This window comes from Ornithorhynchus anatinus, chromosome X1, assembly GCF_004115215.2.
Source record: "Ornithorhynchus anatinus isolate Pmale09 chromosome X1, mOrnAna1.pri.v4, whole genome shotgun sequence".
Classification (NCBI taxonomy): Eukaryota; Metazoa; Chordata; class Mammalia; order Monotremata; family Ornithorhynchidae; genus Ornithorhynchus; species Ornithorhynchus anatinus.
Genome location: NC_041749.1, coordinates 54,551,284 through 54,570,964, shown reverse-complemented (window position 1 = coordinate 54,570,964; position 19,681 = coordinate 54,551,284). Strand labels below are relative to the sequence as shown.

Below are 19,681 nucleotides of genomic sequence, written 5' to 3'. Positions count from 1 at the left end.
CCCTGACTCTCGAGCCCATCCGGGTGGGCGACCTCAGCCGAGTGACTCACCTTTCCCTTTGCCTCAGTCTCTCCATCTGTATGAGCACCACGTGGAACTGGGGCCCTGCCTGACCTGATGGTCTCATCCACCCCAGTGCTTAGTGCGGTGTTTGGCACGTCATCAGCACTTAATAAAGACTCCGATTAATAATCATGACGACGGCATTCGTTGAGTCTCCTGAGCGCTCCGGCTGTGATCCCTTTTCAGCCACACCTCGTTTGCCCCCTAACCCGCACTTCCTCCCATCCGTCCTTCCTTTCTTTTTCCCCAAAACCTCTAGCTCCAGTTAGAAGGCGAAGGTCATCGACGTAGTGGGCGCGGTTCGTTCTCAGCAGCATTGTGAGCAGCTGAAGGGGCCGTCGTCATGGTAACCAAATAACGCGCCCTCCACTCCAGAGCCAACGGAAAGATCTGTCCAACGACCCCCTTCTCTTCCTCCTTCCCGATGCCGAATTATACAAACCGTTGCACACTGAGGTCGGCTGACCATTCCGTTCGATGGACGAGTTGCCGGCGCCCGGTAAAGGGATCTGGGAAGGGAGATCAATCCCCCCTCTTGCTCGTTAATCCCAAAGCAACTCCGCTCAAATTCCCCAACCGCTCGGACCCATCGATTCGAAGGCGTTTCCTGAACGAGGACTTTACGCTGAGCACTGTGCTTCTGCGCTTAGAGGCGCCCACTAGAGAAAGTGGTCCCAGCCCAGCCCCGAAGGAGAGTTTCCGAAATCCAATCTGTTCCAGAAACCAAGACTCCATCGATGGATCAATCAGTGGTATTTATCGAGCGCTCACTGTTCATTCATTCATTCATACAAGAGTATTTATTGAGCGCTTACTATGTGCAGAGCACTGTTGTGCAGAGCACCGCTCTAAGAGCTTGGGAGAGTACATGCAGCAGAGTTGGTGGGCACGGTCCTGGCCCCCAGGGAGTTTACATTCTGGGGGCGGGGGAGGAGGGAGACAGACATTAATATAAAGAAATGAATTACTGGATGCGTACGCAAATGCTAGACTGCGAGCCCGTTGTTGGGTAGGGATCGTCTCTGTCGCCGAACTGTACTTTCCAAGCGCCTAGTACGGTGCTCCGCACACAGTAAGCGCTCAATAAATACAATTGAATGAGCGAACGAATAAAAGGCCATGGGGTGAATACCAAATGCTCAAAGGGCAGGGATCCAACTGCACAGGCGAGGCAGAAGGGAGAGGGATCGGTAAATGCTCACAGTAAATATGGTCGATTGATTGATTGATTGATTGATTAACTGGCGAAGGAGTGTAATCTTCCTGGGACAGATAGATGCCGGCACATTCCTTTAGGCTATGATGTTGCCACTGCCATTTGTGACTTCTGCTCCTTGATGCTGGATCGCTGACCCTTCGGGCCCTTGGGTTGATGGCTAGGCCCCAGGCCAGCAACACAGTGGAGAAGTTGTTCGCGTCTACTGGGGAGAAGCGATAGCCAAGGTCTCAGTATTCTTCCGAAGGGTCAGCTTTGGACTTGAGGCTGTAAGCTCATTGTGGGCAGGGAATGTGTCTGTTTATTGTTCATTCATTTGACCGTATTTATTGAGCGCTTACTGTGTGCAAAGCATTGTACCGAGCGCTCCAGAGAGTACGATACCGTAACGAACAGACATTCCCTGCCCACAGCGAGCTCACAGTCTAGAGGGGGAGACAGATATTAAAGTAAATAAAGAAGTCCATTACAGATTCATTCGATCATATTTATTGAGCGCTTACCATGTGCAGAGCACTGTATTAAGCGCTTGAGAGAGGACTACAGCAATAAACAGACACAGTCCCTGCCCACAATGAGCTTACATTCTGGGGGGGGGAGGGGGGGACGACAGACATTAATATAGATCAATAAATTACAGATGTGTACATAAGTGCTGCGGGGCTGGGGGGGGGGCAGCGATGAATAAAGGGAGGAAGTCCAGGGGACACAGATGGGAGTGGGAGAAGAGGGAAGTCCAGGGGACACAGATGTGCCTTTGATAAGGCTTTGAAGTAGGGGGAGAGTAATTGTCTGATTGATTTGAGGAGGGAGGGCACTCCAGGCCAGAGGCAGGACGTGGGCGAGGGGTCGGCAGTGAGATAGGCCAGATCGAGGCACAGTGAGAAGGTTAGCGCTAGAGGAGCAAAGTGTGTGGCCTGGGTTGTATTAGGAGAGTAGCCAGGTGAGGTAGGAGGGGGCTAATCTGACGGGGATGGTAATTTAAAACTTGCATAGTCCCAAATGTTAAAATATACTGAATCATCACTCCAAAAATGTGAAGTATGCATATTTAAACTAATATCAAATGATGAAAGATTAATTCACCAGGGAATTTTTACATCTCACACCACCAGATGATCAGTGGCATGTATTTTCGTGGGCAAAATTGTTGCTTGGTGTGTGTGGTAGACCACAGAAAATGAGGATTATGGTACCAAGAGATTGTTATGGGGTGCCATGGGTATTTTTGAGTGAGTTATAATTGGATTTTTCAGTGGGCTTTTACCAGTAACTACATCTGTTTAACGCTGTTGCAAAACCGTTTCCATTGAGTGCCCAAGGAACAAAGGCAGGAAAGGTAAATGGTAACACGAGACCATTGAGGTGCCTTTATGATCAGAGCACTTTTCATTAGAAGTGTAACTCCAGATTGTGAGAATTTTCAGAAGTTTCATTTTTGTGCTGTCAGCGGGCCAAAAATTACTGATTCGTATTAGTCCCGTAACCTCTTACAATAGTGACTAGGTTCCCTGCTAAATAACTACAGTTTAAGTCACTAAGAAATCCCACATAAATAAGTGAATTGAACAAGCTATTAAAAATAATCAGAAAAAGAGATCATACTAAATTACAGCAGGATTTTGTTATAAGAATATTAAAAAAACTACTCAATCAGTTGAATCGAAAATAACAATGTCCAAAACTAAGCAATCTTGTCATTTACCTCTCACTATTTTCCCTGGCACTCATTCTAGATTACTTCTTGAAATGTTTCTCAATCATTCATTCATTCGATCGTATTAATTGAGCGCTTATTGCGTGCAAAGCACTGTACCAAGCACTTGGGAGAGTACAACAACAGACACATTCCTACCCCCAAGGACCTATGACAACAAAATAAAGGACAGCTTTTTTTGTGCACACAATGCCCTCGGGATAATGGGAACCGCATTGGCCTTAGCATTCACACAGGTGTTCATAGATGAATTTCACCGTCAGTGGCATCTTCTTTGAGTACGAATAATAATAACAATAGTAATTGCGGTATTTGTTAAGTGCTTACCGTGTGCCAAGCACTGTGCTAAGCGCTGGAGTAGATCAGACGCAGTCTCTTTTCCACCTAGGTCTCATGGTCTAAAAGGAAGGGAGAACAGGTCCTTTGTCCTCATTTTACAGATGGGGAAAGTGAGGCACAGAGAAGTTAAGTGACTTGCCCCAGGTCACAAAGGAGGCAAGTGGCGGAGCCGAGATCGGAACCCAGGTCTCTTGACACCTAGACCGTACTTTTTCCATTAGTCCAGAAGGATAATGAGTGAGCGAGCGAGCGAGCGTGCGTGCGTGCGTGCGTGTGTGTGTGTGTGTGCCTACAAGAAATAAGAAAGGGAGGAGATTGCCTCTGGTTAACCAAAATAAAAGAAAAAGGACGCTCATAACCAATACTTTTCAACCCAGATATGCTTATAGCGAACCAAACCACAAGCATTTTCTGTTCAATTTCTTTTTCTCATTTATTAAACTCCAACTGCACTGAACATTATGGAAAATAAAATGAGAGGAGGCAAAGAGATCATGATGCAAATAAGAAGGCAATAATAATAATAACAACAATGATAATGATTGTGGCATCTGTTAAGCACATACTATGTGCCAAGAACTGTACTGAGCACCGGGTAGATACTCGAAAATCAGGTTGCATATATTCCCTGTCCCACATAGGGCTCACAATCTACATATGAGATCATAACTGTATATATCTTCATTACCCTATTTATTTTGTTAATGCGATGTACATCACCTTGATTCTATTTATTTGCTATTGTTTTAATGAGATGTTCTTCCCCTTGATTCTATTTATTGCCATTGTTCTTGTCTGTCTGTCTCCCCCGATTAGACTGTAAGCCCATCAAAGGGCAGGGACTGTCTCTATCTGTTACCGATTTGTACATTCCAAGCGCTTAGTACAGTGCTCTGCACATAGTAAGCGCTCAATAAATACCTATTGAATGAATGAATGAATGAATGAATAAAATCAAGGAGCTGAAGAAAACAAAAATTCAACATCATTCAGCTACATCTATATCATCAAGGAACACACTGGAGAATGTGCCAATAGATATGAAGGAGGACAGTCCTGGTGTGGGCAATTTTTTTTACTTTTTTTCGGCCACTGCCCAAATACCACAGGTAGTGATTTGGAAACAGATCCACCGAATGCTTGGGCATACATTGTGAAAGGAAATCTCATGGGGCTAGTATCAGCCACCATAGGACCATATGTTTTAGCAATGATTGATATGATGATATTCACTCTGAAATTTTTGCTATTGCCAGGGAAAGAGCAAGGGGCAGGCCAGTGTGTGCTATTGGAGAGAGGTTCTGATTTGTAAAAAGAAAAATACGATAATAATTATGGCATTTATTAAGCACTTCTAGGCCCGCTTATGAGACCGGACGCATTTTGCAGACGAGAAATATACACGTATGTGCTGTGGGGCTGGGCGGGAAGATGAATGAAGAGAAGGTGAATAAAAAGAGGAGAGGAGGGCTTAGTCAGGGAAAGCTTCTTGGAGGAGATGCGCCTTCATTAAGGCTTCAAAGGAGGGGAGAGTAACTATCTGTCGGATTTGAGGAGGGAGAGTGTTCAAGGCCAGAGTCAGGAGGTGGGCGAGGGGTCAGCGGCGAGATAGGCAAGGTCGAGGCCCAGTGAGAAGGTTGGCATTAGAGGAGTGAAGTGTGCGGGCTGGGGCGTAGTAGGAGACAAGCGAGGTGAGGTAGGAAGGGGCAAGGTGAGAGAGTGCTCTAAAGCCAATGGTGAGGAGTTTTTGTTCGATATAGAGGTGGAGGGTCAACCACTGGAGTTTTCTGAAGAGTGGGGAGGAATATCCTGAATGTTTTTGAAGAAAAATGATCCAGGCAGCAGAGTGGAGTATGGACGGGGGTGGGGAGAGACAGGAGGCAGGGAAGTCAGCAAGGAGGCTGATACAGAAATCAAGTTGGGAGAGGATAAGTGCTTGTATTAATGTGGTAGCAGTTTGGGTGGAGAAGAAGCGGCAGATTTTAGCGCTGTCATGAAGGTAGAACTTATTCTTACACTGGGCTCTCTCTATGTATTTTGTCGCTGTGCTGTGCGATTGAAGAAACTGCTGCAGCGTCTTCAGGAGGTGAGTAACTGCAGCCCAAGTTTTGCTTAAATATGAAGTTTTTCAAAAACGCAACTCTTGAGATAGAGGAGAATCGGGCATATCTGCTTCATCAAGCATAGTTGACCATCCACCACCTGATCCACCACCAGGCCCGTTTATATTAATTGGCCCATCTAAGCTCCTCTTCATTCATATCCAGTACATTTCCAGGGTAAGTCTGGGAAATTGAAGCCTACCCAAGGCCTTTGATTCAGTTTAACGTTACTTTACACAGTTCAATGATGATGCTTTTGGATGAAAAGCATCCAGACTGTCCACTAGCAGCCCCATTAAAGTCATGGGCCACTAAGCGAGGCTGTTTATAGATGGGCCTTAATGCAACATGTATTTCCCATCTGTGTCGGCCTGAAGATTATCATTCATTTGACCTCTCGGAGGTCAAGCTACATACACCAGATTACTTCTCTTCTTGTCAGATCCCGACCCTGATTTAAATCCTGTTTCCCTTCCCTCTTCTCCCTTAGGTCTCCAAGTCTGGGAAAGGGAAAGACACTTCAAAGAAAAATGAAATGATGGACACTGTAGTTTGTCACCTTGGAAAGCCCTCTCTGAAAGACAAGGCACACGTCTTCTCTCTTTAAATTCTGTACTGTGCCTAACGCGTAAGGGAGTTCATTCGTTCTCTCATGTTCTGGAGGTACCCCCCGCCCCCAGACAAATAATTTTCGTTGTAACATTTTAACCCAATGCTGTCTTCCCCAAAGGTTCTCCTACCCTGAGCTCTGATGACTCATGTGAAGATGTTCAGGCCAAACCCCCTCAGTTTAACCCAGAGTTGAGGACCAGACATTGCTTCAAGCAGTTCAGGCGCCAGAGTTGCAGTCCAACGCCCTGGAACAGTGATAACCAGAAGCTCTCCAGACGCCGCGTCATAGTTGCACCTACCATGGTGAAGATCTCTGGGGACTTGGAGGCAGACAACCGGGTGGTGCTCCCTGAACTCAAGAGTTACTCTACTCATTCCCAGAGAACCGTGGAAAGAGAGAGGGATGACGATTTGCACAACTGGCTCTCCCAAAGGCAGAAGATCCAGAAAGAACTTGATTTCTCTTTGGATTTAGAGAAGTGGGTGTGCACAAAGCCAACCTCCTCTCGGTTGGAGGCAAAAGTGGCGAAGAGGATTCAATGCCGCAGAGAGGCCGAGCTGGCAGCGGCCGCAGCTACCCGAGTAAGTACCCGGGGTGGCTACCATTCCTTTGGGTGGCTGGGCCCCAGGGCTGATGGCCAACTGTTCGCTGTGGACTCATATTAACTGCCCAGGTTTTGTCACGATGTCACCCTCCGAGGCTCCCTAGGATAGGCCCGTTCGGGGGAAGCCGCTGAGCACTGGGAGGCGCTGGGAGGCACTAGTGGGAAGGTGGGACCAGTGCTTTGTCTGAAGCACCAGTGGATCAGTCCAGGGAGGAGGGAACTTCCACTTTTTAGAACCCTGGACGAACAAAGCCCCTGGGCCAGGTTAGTTGACCGGACCCTACCCAACCCTAGGTCAGCCCTGGCCGCCCAATTATCCCTTATTGGGTGTTTTTCTAACTGCTTCCATCACAAGGCCGCTTGCCCCATGTGAGCTCCCTTGGTTCTTGTTCCAGGAAACCTAGTTCTCAATGCTTCCTTTTCTGATCTCTCTCTCTCTTTTACCCAAAGAAACTCCCACGCAAACGCAGGGTTATTCCCAAGCTGAAACTACCAGAACCCGAAGTTCTTTCTCGGCTTCATGCTTACTTATACAAGCACAACACCACGCTGGCTGAAGTATTCACCAAGGGGGGAGGCGCCAGATGGAAGATCTCCAGGAGAGAATTTATCACAGAATTGAAGGAGGTAGGTAGAGTTGTGGAGGATGGGAGCTGTGAATCCCAAATTGGTTCCTAGAGCTCTGAAATAAGGAATAACGGACAGGCTAACTTCAGTGACACTAGAGTCAAGACCCCATGTAAATGACGAAGGCACATCTCCTCCAGGAGGCCTTCCCTGCCTGAGCCCTCCTTTCCTCTTCTCCTACTTCCTTCTACTTAGCCATTTATTCATCCCCCCTCCCAGCCTTACAGCACATATATACATATCTGTAATTGATTTATTTCTATTAATGTCTGTCTCCCCCTCTAGACTGTAACCTCATTGTAGGCAGGAATTGTTTCTATTTATTGCTACGTTACACTCTCCCAAGTGCTTAGTACAGTGCTGTGTACATTGTTCAGTAAATACTATTGAATGAACGAACGAACAAACAAGAACTCACCATTTCCCTGTTCCACTTTAGAAGAGTTTTGCTTTTGTTTTTCTGGCCCCCTTGGAGCAGATACCAGATACCAAGATACCCCTTGGAGCAGTCTAGGGCAGATACCACTGACCTGGACACCCATACATAGAGAACATTGAATTCATTCATTCATTCATTCAATCGTATTTATTGAGCACTTCCTGTGGGCTGAGAATGTACTAAGCGCCTGGGAGAGTACAGTTATAACAATAACCAGACACATCCCCTGCCCACAACGAGCTTACAGTAGAGAGGGGAGACGGACATTAATATACATAAATAAATTACATAATTGTACATGCACGTACATAAGTGCCGTAGGGCTGAGGCGGGGGATGAATGAAGGGAGCAAGTCAGGAGGACGCAGAAGGGAGGAGTGGGAGAAGACAAAGGGGGGCTTAGGAAAGGCCTCTTGGAGGAGATGTGCCTTCAGTGAGGCTTCGAAGTGCGGGGGAGAGTAATTGTCGGATTTGATAAGTACTGGGAAAGAAAGAGAGAAAGCACGTTCTGTAAGAGCCAAGGAGTCAGGGCACTTGGTGAGCTGGTGAATCAGGGGGTTGTCCTGTGAGTTGCATGTTTAGACACGGTGGAGTCAGTGGAGGCTTCCTGAAGAAGGGGAGACTTCCCCCAGTTCCTTAAGCCTTTCCTCCAATGCGATCACTGGGATTACAAGCCTCGGCAGGCTTTAGGGACAGCGGCACGCATGCCCTGGATCGCATGTGTAAATGCTGCTCTTTTTGAGGTTGGGTCCCTAATGGGCCCAGCTGAATTTCAGCGAGGTCTGGTCTTCAAGCTCTGGGATTCAGTAAAACCCCATGTTCTGGGGTCTGTGCAGGATGCCAATATAATTCCCCTGCTGGAACCACTGGTCAGTGACAAGAATAATGACCTAAGCAAAGAGGAGGCAAAAGTGGGGTTCTGGTGAGACAGTAGTAATAGTATGTGTGGAGCACTGTACTGAGCATTAGAGAGGATTATATAGGGAAAAGTATCTAAGAATATAAGGTGGGAGAGAGGAGGAATTAAGAGTTTTTTTCATCTAAAGCTATAATGATAATAATTATGGGATTTCTGAAGCCTTACTATGTGCCAAGCACTGTTCTAAGCACTGGGATAGATACAAGGTCATCAGGTTGTCCCAAGTGGGGCTCACGGTCTTAATCCCCATTTTACAGATGAGGGAACTGAGGCACATAGAAGTTAAGTGGCTTGCCCAAGGTCACACAGCAGACAAGTGGTGGAGGCGGGATTAGAACCCATGTCCTCTGACTCCCAAACCTGTACCCTTTCCACTAAGCCACGCTTCTGGAGACTGAATTTCGGCCAAGGCTGTCTCTATAATGATCCCACAAACTCCAAGGCCTCAAACTCCCTTTGCTCCCCTTGATGTTTTTGTGTTACATTCCACTAGTCAACAACATTTATGAAGTACTTACCACATGCTGGGAATATTAATGAGAATAATAATAAAAGCACTTACTATGTGCTAAGCACTGTTCTAAGCACTGAGGTAGATACAGGTTAATCAGGTTGAACACAATCCCTGTCCCACATGAGGCTCACACTCTTAATCCCCATTTTACAGGTGAGGTAACTAAGATTACTTGGATGTTAATTCAGACACTGTCCCTGACCCGCAAGGGGCATGGGGAGGGGGAGTGTCCCTAATGAGCAGAGGACATGTCTGCTAATTCTGTGGTATCTCAACTGCTTAGTACAATGCTCCGCGCATAGTAAGCACTCAATAAATACCATTGATTGAAGGAGGAGAGGACGGAAGCGCAGGAAAAGGTCAGTAATGAAAATGAACCAGAACAGGGAAAAACACATTAAAAAAGGAACCGTTGAATGGTTAAAATTGCAAAGGTTGAGACCTTTCCGCCCTTCTTCCCTTCATCAATCCGGGCAAGTGGTGTTGTGTGAAAAACGGCCCCAACCTTTCCCAGCGTTCTAAAGGTTGGGAAGGGACGCAGATTCGCCCCCAAAGAGGGGAATGGGAAGGGTTTGCCTGGACTGTCACATAGTGAGCGCTTAATGAATAACCACAGTTATTTTTATTAATTATTATTTGGGGGGCTTGTGTGGGGGGCGAAGGGGGCGTCTCACAAAGACACTTCTGGGGCTGAGATCCAGCACTTCTGTTCCGTTGTCAGATCCACGCCCCTGTGACTGACAAGGACTTGGAAGATCTGGTGATTTACCTGAGCTCCCTGAACCGGCGAACGGAGATCAACACTGCCAACATGGAGATATCGTTCAGAGACTGGCTCAGTTCCTTTCAGCTCCGCAGTGCTCTCCTGGAAAACCGGAGAAGTAAGTACCCAGGAATGGGATGCTGGGACCCCAATTCCCACCCTGCAACTGAAATCCCCATAGAAAAGCTTTCCCAAATGAGCAGAGGTGAGCTGGACCTCTGGACTGTCAGCTCGCTGTGGTCAGGGAATGTGTCTGTTAATTTGGTATTGCCCTCTCCCAAGCGTTTAGGACAGTGCTCTGCACACAGTAAGTGCTCAATAAATATGATTGAATGAATGGACCTGTTGCCCCAACGTAGGGGTGGACACTCTCCCACAGGATGCTTGCATCGATGAAACCACTAAACCCAGCCGGTTGACCTTGATGGAGACCGGGATGAAGGGGAGTGAGGGGGAGGAATTAGGTTCTTCTCCGGAAATGGGTCGTTTGGGAAGGGATGTCTAATTGGATGCTGACATCATGCTAATAAGCTCTTGCTTTTCTCTCTTACTTCTGTCTCCTTCCTTTCTAGCTGACATGTCTCACCAGGGATACTGAAATGTGCTCTCTCTCCCCTCACACCTGCAGGGTACAGATATATTTCACCAGTCAAGAAGAAACCTTCTAGAAAGCTACCTCGAAAGCTGATGTACTTGGAAGTGCCTTCCTTCCCCATAGAAACCGAGCGCATGCCTCTGACATACGAGGATATGGAAGAGGTTGGGAGGCTGTACCGAGAGAGGAGGAGAAAAGCTAAGGTGCCTTTTAGGAGTGTGAAACGGAATGGTTAAACGGCCTTCCCTCTTTCCCCTGCCAGCCAAAGACTAGCTGCCCAATCCCTCTCTCTGTCTCCAATCCCAAATCTGCCTCTGAGCTGTACCTCCCCCCCCGCCCCCGCCGCCCACACACACACTTCTTCCGGACTGCATCCTGTCTCTTCTTGCCCTCTGCTGCGTGAGTGTTTTCCTGGATTGGAGAATTAGCATTTTCTTCGGTAGCATTTTCTCTTTCCCAGAGTTCCCTTCAGCGAGCACTTTGATGGCTCCATTAGCCTGGACCCACCCACCGGGAGGTTCAGGCTCTTTGAAGGCCACGGAGCTGTCTCTGGTCCACTGGTGTATTTCCTGCTTTGGAGAGCGGCTTCGAGAGGCTCCACCAGCTCTCTCCTTACCCTTTTGCTCTCTTTTCCTGCTACGCCTCTGCTTGCACTCTTCACTCCTCCCAAGCTCTGCTTCTTGCTCTCGACACTCCCGCCTCTGACCCATTCCTCAAGCTGTTTCTCCTGCTTGGAACTCCTTCCATCTTTTTATCTGGCAGACCTAAGCCCTCCCTAACTTCACAGCCTGCCCTCAAACCCTCTTTCCTCTGGAGGCATTTCCCAGGTCATGTTATCCTATCAGCCATCCTGAGAATTTATGTGTGTTATCAATTTATGTGTTTCATTTCTTTAGTTATTTTTTCCTGTTCTTTGGCTGGTTCCAGCTCCTTCTCTGTTTTTCCCTTCTGTTGCCACTGTATAGTTTGTGTCTTCCTGTCATAGCTTGCTTTTGTTGTACCCGCCCAAGCACCTACTGTAGAGCTCTGCGTTGGGTAAATCCTCAATAACTACTGTTTAAATGAACGGATGAATGAGGTTTAGTGAGACGAAATGAGGTTTAGGGAGGTTTGGGGAGACAAAGCAAGGGAGCCGTAAGAAATCCATGGCAGAGGTGGAGAGGGAGGAGGTCTGGTACCCAGATCTCTGCCTGGATCAACTGTTCTATCTGTTACCTAGCCTAAGCACTCAATAAATAATAATAATAATAATGGCATTTGTTAAGTGCTCACTCTGTGCCAGATGCTGTACTAAGCGCTGGGGTGGGTACAAGCAAATCGGATTAGACACAGTCCCTGTCTCACAGTCTCAATCCCCATTTTGCAGATGAGGTAACTGAGGCCCAGAGAAGGAGTTTACTTGCCCAAGGTCACAAAGCAGACAAGTGGCAGAGCTGGGTCACAACCTTCTGACTCCCAGGCCTGTGCTCTATCCACTCTGCCATGCTTGGGGGTGTGTGTGTGTGTGTGTGTGTGTGTGTGTGTGTGCGCGCGCGCATGCACACATGTTTGGGTAAGGGCATAAAAATAATAATAATGGTATATTTTAAGCACCTACTATGGGCCAAGCACTGTACTTACTAAGCACTGGGGTAGATACAAGATAGTCTGATAAGGAGGGAGTAGGATCTAATCGCCATTTTACAGATGAGACACAGAGAGGTGAAGTGACTCACCCAAGGTCACATAGCAGACAAGTAACAGGGCTAGGATCAGAACCAGGTCCTCTGACTCCCAGGCCCATGCTTGTTCCGCCAGCTTCTGTGGCTGAGAAGGTCTATGCTGCTAGCTTCTGCTCTTTGTCTTTGAGACAGAAGCGAGGGTCAGAAACAGCTTGTAAGTTTCCACTTTCCCTCATAACGAGAGCAAATAACAATGGCTGGAAGGCCAACGGTCACAGTGAGCATTATTATGTCTTTTGCTAACTGGTCGGTATGGACTGGCTAAACTGGAGAAAACTTCAGGACCACAGGAGAAGTTTAATGAACTACTACTACTAATAATGATGATGAAAATTGTGGTATTTGGTAAGCACTTACGGTGTGCCAAGCACCGTACTAAGCTCTGGGGTAGATACAAGATAACCAGGTTGGACACCGTCCCCATCCCACTAATAATAAGAGCTAATAATCACTTCTGTCTAGGGGGAAAATCTAGGGTTAGTTTCCTCTTTCTTTCTGTTTCGCAGAGAAAGGTCAATCCCCTATTATATGCTGAAAGATGCCGCCTGGTGCGTAGCAGGATCAAGATATTTGATGACAACTGCATCCCGTCCACGCTCCGGGAAGAGATGGGGGAGTGGACAAACGTCTATCGGCAGAAGTGCTTCCTGACCTACCTGCAAAGCGTGACCCGCTGCAGGAAGTATAACATCTCACTGACAGAGACGGTCTTAAGTAAAGGTAAGGTAAAGCAAAAATCAGCTGGGAGGAAGCAGGCTTTCTAACCCGGTTAATCACGTGATTCCAGAGAACCATATAATAATAATAATAATAATGTTGGTATTTGTTAAGCGCTTACTATGTGCAGAGCACTGTTCTAAGCACTGGGGTAGACACAGGGGAATCAGGTTGTCCCCCGTGGGGCTCACAGTCTTAATCCCCATTTTACAGATGAGGGAACTGAGGCACAGAGAAGTTAAGTGACTTGCCCACAGTCACACAGCTGACAAGTGGCAGAGCTGGGATTCGAACTCATGAGCCCTGACTCCAAAGCCCGTGCTCTTTCCACTGCGCCACACTGCTTCTCTGAACCATATGATTCTGCTAGATTGTAAATTCCTTGAGTAGGCCTTTTACCTCTTTGGCAATAATAATAAGATTGGTATTTGTTAAGCGCTGACTATGTGCCAGGCACTATACTAAGCACTGGGGTGGGTAGAAGCAAATTGGGTTGGATACGGTCCCTCGTCCTACATGGGGCTCACGGTCTTAATCCCCATTTTCCAGAAGAGGTAACCGAGGCACAGAAAAATTAAGTGATTTGCCCAAGGTCACACAGCGGACATGTGGCAGAGCCGGGATTAGAACTCAGGTCCTCTGACTCCCAAGCCTGTGCTCTTTCAACTAGGCCGTACTGCTTCCCCCGCTTTGGTACTCTCCAAAGTGCTAAACGCAGGGTTCTGCACACAGTAGGAGTTCAGGAGATACTACTGACTAATTAAGAAATGGGTTCAACAAAGGGATTTTTGACAAACTATATTCTCCTAGCCTCCTCTTCCTTCTTTAGTGAAGCGGTGTGGCCTTGTGGAAAGACTGCGAGCCTGGTGTCCGCAGCGTCGAAGGCAGCTGAGAGATCGAGGCAGATTAGGATGGGGTAGGGCCCGTTGGATTTGTCGAGAAAAAGATCGTTGGTGACCTTTGAGAGGACAGTTCGGGTGAAATGAAGGGATGGAATCCAAACTGGAGACACACACACATCCACACACACACATAATCCAGAACCCAGAGACAGGAGGCCGGCCGATCTCTGACAGACTCCAAGCGGGTCCTGGAAGTGCCCTGTTTTATCCTTTGTCGCCGAGATTCTGATCAACCCCCCACACACACTCCGACACCACATACAGTCTTTAAAGTCCCTAGAACCCAGATTTGGGGGTAGGAGAAGGGGCGCTGGGCTAATCGCCTGTGTTGACCTTGTTGTCGACAGCTCTGCTCTACCCTGGAGACAAAATCATCGAGGAGAAAGGATTCATGCGCAAGATCCGACAGCCCTGGGAGAGTTTCAGTGATCTCTGGACGATACGTCCAAGCCCAGTCTTGGAGAAGGAAGAAGAGGCGGAAATCCCGGAGTCACCGGAGGAAATGTTCTTTCAGTGAGTTCTGCTTTCAATCCCATATTTTCTCCACCTCACATTGCCAGTGGCTTCATTCCACTCGGCCAGTCATATTTATCGAGTGCTTACTGTGTGCGGAGCACTGTACCGAACGCCTCGGAGAGTACAATATAACAACAGACATTCCCGGCCAACAGCGAGCTTACAGTCTAGAGGGGGAGACGGATGTTAATATAAATAAAGAAATGACGGATACGTACATTAGTGTTGTGGGGCTGGGAGGTGGGGATGAATCAAGCGAGCAAGTCAGGGCGATGCAGAAGGAGCGGGAGAAGAGGAAAGGCGGGCTTAGCCAGGGAAGGCTGTCAGATATGAGGAGGGAGGGCGTTCCACAGGCCAGAGGCGGGATGTGGGCGAGAGGTCGGAGGCCAGACAGATCAAAGTACAGCAAGAAGGTTAGCGTTAGAGGAGCGAAATGTGCGGGCTGGGTTGTGGTAGGAGAATAGCGAGGTGAGGTAGTTGTGGGCAAGGTGATTGAGTGTTTTAAAGCCAGTGGTAAAGAGTTTTTGTTGGATGCGGAGGTGGATGGGCAACCACTGGAGTTTCTTGAGGAGTTGAGAAAACCTGGCCCAAATGTTTTTGTAGAAAAAATGACCCGGGCAGCAGAGTGAAGTAGGGACTGCAGTGGGGAGAGACAGGAGGGAGGGAGGTCAGCAAGGAGGCCGATACGGTAATCAAGGCAGGAGAGGGTAAGCGATTCCAGAGATCGGTAAGCAGTGGGACGGCCTCTCAACGGCCCCGGGGTTTGCTAACCCTAAAGTTTGGTTCGTCTCTCCTTAAACCCCCCGGACCTGCTTGGCCTGCAAGTCTCCCAACCAATAAGATGGTGTGGCTTATGCCAGGCTCTCATTTATTCCCGTACCCTCCTGACTCAGTGGCTCACTGTTCCCCATCCCGGCCAAACATAGGCCTGCTATTTCAGAGGTCATGGGCCCGTGATGGTGGTCCCGGAGTGGCCTTCCTATCACTAAGCTCGGCGCGCTTAAAGACCGGTCCTCGGAGGCTCGGGAGGCTGGGCTGGAGTCGGAAACAGCCCGCCCATTAAGAGGAAGGATTGCTTCTGTCTTCTGCTTGATACAGCCCCCGCCCCCCAGCCTTCTTGTTAACCAAGGCCCACGTCTGGGTGTCTTCCCTCCCTCTTAACAAAGGGTCTTTCTCTAATTCTAGGGACAGCTTCGACTGGAGTAACTTCGAAGAGGTTGATGTTCCGATCAGGTCCGGAGGAGTTCCCTAAACCCTGCGGGGAACGGAGGCCGAGACCACGGGGGCTGGGGTCTTGGAGGAGGACTAGAATCCCCTCTTCAGCGTCCAGGCCTCTCCCCTCCCCTGAGGCAGCCGACCAGCCGGCAGTCCATTCGCCTCTTCATTCCTCATTCATTCTATCGGCTCTGTTGAGCCCTTACTGTGTGCAGAGCACTGTCCTAAGCGCTTGGGAGAGTACAGTATAACCATAAACATGCACGTCCCCTGCCCACAGTGACCGTAAAGTCTCCTCAGAGTAGGAGAGGTCCTCAGTTGTGCCACTTGCCATTCCTCTGTGGTGGGGTCGGGGAGGGAGCATCTCACTGGTCCTTAGCCCTCTGACTCAGGTGACAGCGGGGGCAGGAAGGAGGGGGGAAAGCTCCAATAACCCATGTAGCTCTTTGTTTGCAGCAGCTCGGGTCACAAATTTGGTGGGGAAGGGGTGGCAACTATTGGTGAAATCTCTTGTTTTGGGGTTATCTGTGGATTTCAGTTATCCCTGCTGCCCACCACTGACCACAGAGAATGGAGAGATAATAATAATGTAGTAATAACTGTGGTATCTGATAAGCGCTTACTATGTGCCAGGCACTGTACTAAGCAAATCAGGTTGGACCCAGTCCCTGTCCCACATGGGGCTCACAGTCTTCATCCCCATTTTATAGATGAGGTGACTGAGGCCCAGAGAAGCGGAGTGGTTGGCCCAGGGTCACACAGCAGACAAGGGGCAGAGCCAGGGTTATTCATTCATGCACTCAACCGTACTTATCGAGCACTTACCTTATGCAGAGTACTGTAGTAAGCACTGGGGAGAAGACGGTACAACAATAAGCAGACGCGTTCCCTGCCCGCAACGAGCTTGCAGTCTAGGACCCAGGTCCTTCTGACTCCCAGGCCGGCGACAGTAGTGAGTCCTGGGACTTCTGCCCCAACAAGGAGAAGCAGCGTGACCTAGTGGAGTGGATAGAGCACGGGGCTGGGAGTCAGATGGACCGGGGTCCTAATCCCGACTCTGCCACTTGTCTGCCGTGTGACCTCGGGCAAGTCGCTTCGCTTCTCTCAGCCTCAGTTACTTCATCTATAAAATGGGGATGAAGAACGTGAGCTCCGTGTGAGACGGGGACCGTGTGCCACCTGATTAGCTTGCGTCTACCCCAGCACTTCGTATGGTGCCTGGCACACAGTAAGCGCTTAGCAAATAGTCACAAAAAAAAAAAAGAAAAAGAAAAAAGGAATTGGGAAGGAACTGCATGGGCAATGCCTGAGCCTTGGAGAGCAATCCCGGCTCTGCCACTTATCAGCTGCATGACTTTGGGCAAGTCACTTGACTTCTTTGGGCCTCAGTGACCTCATCTGTAAAATGGGGATTAAGACTCTGAGCCCCTTGTGGGACAACCTGATGACCTTTCTACCCCAATGTGTAGAACAGCGCTTCACACACAGTAAGCACTTAACAAATACCATCATCCTTATTATTATTATTTGAGAGTTGGGGTTATCGGTTCTTTTCATCGTCACCACTGGTTGAATAGCCACTGTAGCGTAGCGCTACTGTTATAGGTGTTGGGGAAGTTGCAGAGCAACAGTTTGGATCCAGTCCCTGCTTTCAAGAGGCTTACATTCGATGGAGGAAGTCAAACAGAAAAAGCTCCATCCTTTATTAATGCTGAAGGAAGCCGAGGGCTTTCTTAGCAGCTCTGGAAGCCCCCTCCTGGCCCCATAGATCACTGACGGTTTGGGGTCTTTTCCTTAGCAGCACCTGAGGTCGTCCACCTGCCCTCCGCCTGGGTGGACGACGAGGGGACCCCCCACCGCAGCGGCCAGTGTGAGGGGGCAGGGCCCTTAGCTCTCCCAAGCATTCAAGAACCAGATCTGGGAGGAGCCTCACTGCCCTCCTCAGTCGAAGATAATAATGAAGGTGTTCGTTAAGCACTTGCTGTGTGTCGAGCAACGTTCTAAGCGCTGGATACAAGCTAGTCAGGTTGGACACAGTCCCCGTCCCACGGGGGGCTCACGGTAGGCCTTCCCGAACCCTCCCATCTAATCACCCTTCCAACTCCGGGTGTGCTAAAAAGGCCCATCAGGAGGCAGCGAGGGGGGAGCTAGTATCCCTGATTCTGCAGGATCTTTTTTGAGTCCTGTCCTGGGCACTTCTGCGCTATTAGCTGCATCTCTGAAGAGAGCAGCACATCTAGCATACATGCCCAGGGCCGAGGTGAGCTGTGAACGCTAGGCCGTACCATATCAAACACACGTCTCGTTTAATTGAATCGTCCAGTCAGTTGAAAGAGGAGAGCTACACCTCAGAAGACAATGCAACCCATCCCAACTTCTTCTGGCCCGGTCACCTCCTGGACAAGCTCCGGCTCTACCTACCAACGCAGGGGCGAGAGCGGGAAAATCCCCTCTTCAGTTGGATCCACCAGACCCCACCCGTCTATCCTGCCGCCTACCAGCCGATAGACAGGTGGCCCATCAACTATCAAGGATACATGACCTACGGCAACTATAACCCCAAGAAGACCTATCTCATTTAGAGAGAGCTGGGGTGGGAAATCCCATCCTCGCCGTGCTTCAGCAAGCATGATACCAAGACGCTGTGATTTCCCCAGGCTTGCAGCCGAGGTCTCAAAACCTGGAGAATCATGTCTTGGTCTGAAGAAACTTGGGGCATAGAACAATAAAATCGCAACAAAGCCAGTCGATCGTAGTTATTGAACGCTTTATTGCGTGCAGAGCACTGTAATGATGATAATAGTGTTGGTATTTGTTAAGCGCTTACTATGTGCAAAGCACTGTCCTAAGCGCTGGGGGGGATACAAGGTGATCAGTTTGTCCCATGTGGGGCTCACAGTTTTAATCCCCATTTTACAGATGAGGTAACTGAGGCACAGAGAAATGAAATGACTTGCCCAAAGTCACACAGCTGGCAAGCGGCGGAGCCGGCATTAGAACCCATGACCTCTGACTCCCAAGCCTGGGCTCTTTCCACCAAGCCACGCTGCTTCTCTAAGTGGTTGGGAGAGTACAGCGTAACAGACACATTCCCTGCCCACAGTGAACTTACAGTCTAGAGCCGGGGCGGGGGGGGCGGAACATTAGTATTAAATAAATAAAATTACAGATACATACATAAGCGCTGCGGGGACGGCCTAATAGGAGAAACAGCTCTTGCTCTCTTTGGTAAAACTCAAGCATTCGAATGGCAGAAGAGTGAGATTATTTTAGCCCTAAAGGAAGGACGAAAAACTTAAACCGTCCACACGATGATTTTCCCAACCTGTCTCCACTGCAGGAGGTCCAAGGTGATCGGGTGAAGGGCTATTAGATTAGTTCAGAGTGGAAATAATTAGAATAGTTCCCCAATAGTGGTGGTGCTGATAATGCAGTAAATCAAAAATCACAGTACATATCCCAAATCTGCAGCCTAGCATGGAAGCACAACTACAGATTTGTGCATTCAGGGCAAGTTTCTCCAATTTGCACCTGGGTTACCTGGATGTAACACGGCATATACTAGCTAACCTATTATAACAATTATAATTGTGTTTGTTAAGTGCTTACTATGTGGCAGGCACTGTACTAAGCGCTGGGGTGGAGAGACCCTTGCTCAGACCAGGGTATGCTCAGCCCAAAATCTGTGGCTCGTAAATCTAAAAATCTGTCCTAGGGATGGCAGATTTCTGATATATGGGAAAAAAGCTGATTATCTCGATGATCCATCCTTTGAAATGAGGTTAGTTCAGCTCATTTTTTCAGAGGCTTGGATAACTTGAAGACAATTCGATCCCCCACCCGGACCCCTCCAAGACGGCCAAACATAATCGGGTTGGGTTAGCCATACCTTTGATATGCATGTTCCTTGGTCTCAGGTAGTTTGGATAAATAGCTTACTACCGTAATAATAATTGAATTAGTGGATCATTTTTCCTCTGGGCTGGCGGGAGACCTCTGGGGGGGGGGGGGGCCACCATCAATAAGTGTGAGGGCTATGAATAATAGAACTGCCATGAGAGACAGGGTGGCTTAGTGGAAAGCGCATGGGTCTGGAAGTC

General features: G+C 48.6%; 1 protein-coding gene across 2 annotated transcripts; it reads left to right on the top strand.

Annotated features, from left to right (window-relative positions):
• The first annotated feature begins 420 nt into the window (after positions 1–420).
• Positions 421–18,326, top strand: EFCAB12 (EF-hand calcium binding domain 12). 2 transcript variants are annotated; one of them, XM_029049948.2, is made up of 10 exons: positions 421–815; positions 5,398–5,421; positions 6,168–6,631; positions 7,105–7,281; positions 9,874–10,033; positions 10,544–10,713; positions 12,738–12,951; positions 14,198–14,363; positions 15,552–15,599; positions 17,905–18,326. In XM_029049948.2, the coding sequence occupies exons 1-10, from the start codon at positions 488–490 to the stop codon at positions 18,161–18,163; spliced, it is 2,010 nt and encodes a 669-aa protein (XP_028905781.1). In that variant the 5' UTR covers positions 421–487; the 3' UTR covers positions 18,164–18,326. The 2 variants fall into 2 exon arrangements, with proteins under 2 accessions (XP_028905781.1, XP_028905782.1); XM_029049949.2 differs by lacking the exon at positions 5,398–5,421.
• Positions 18,327–19,681: the final 1,355 nt, after the last annotated feature.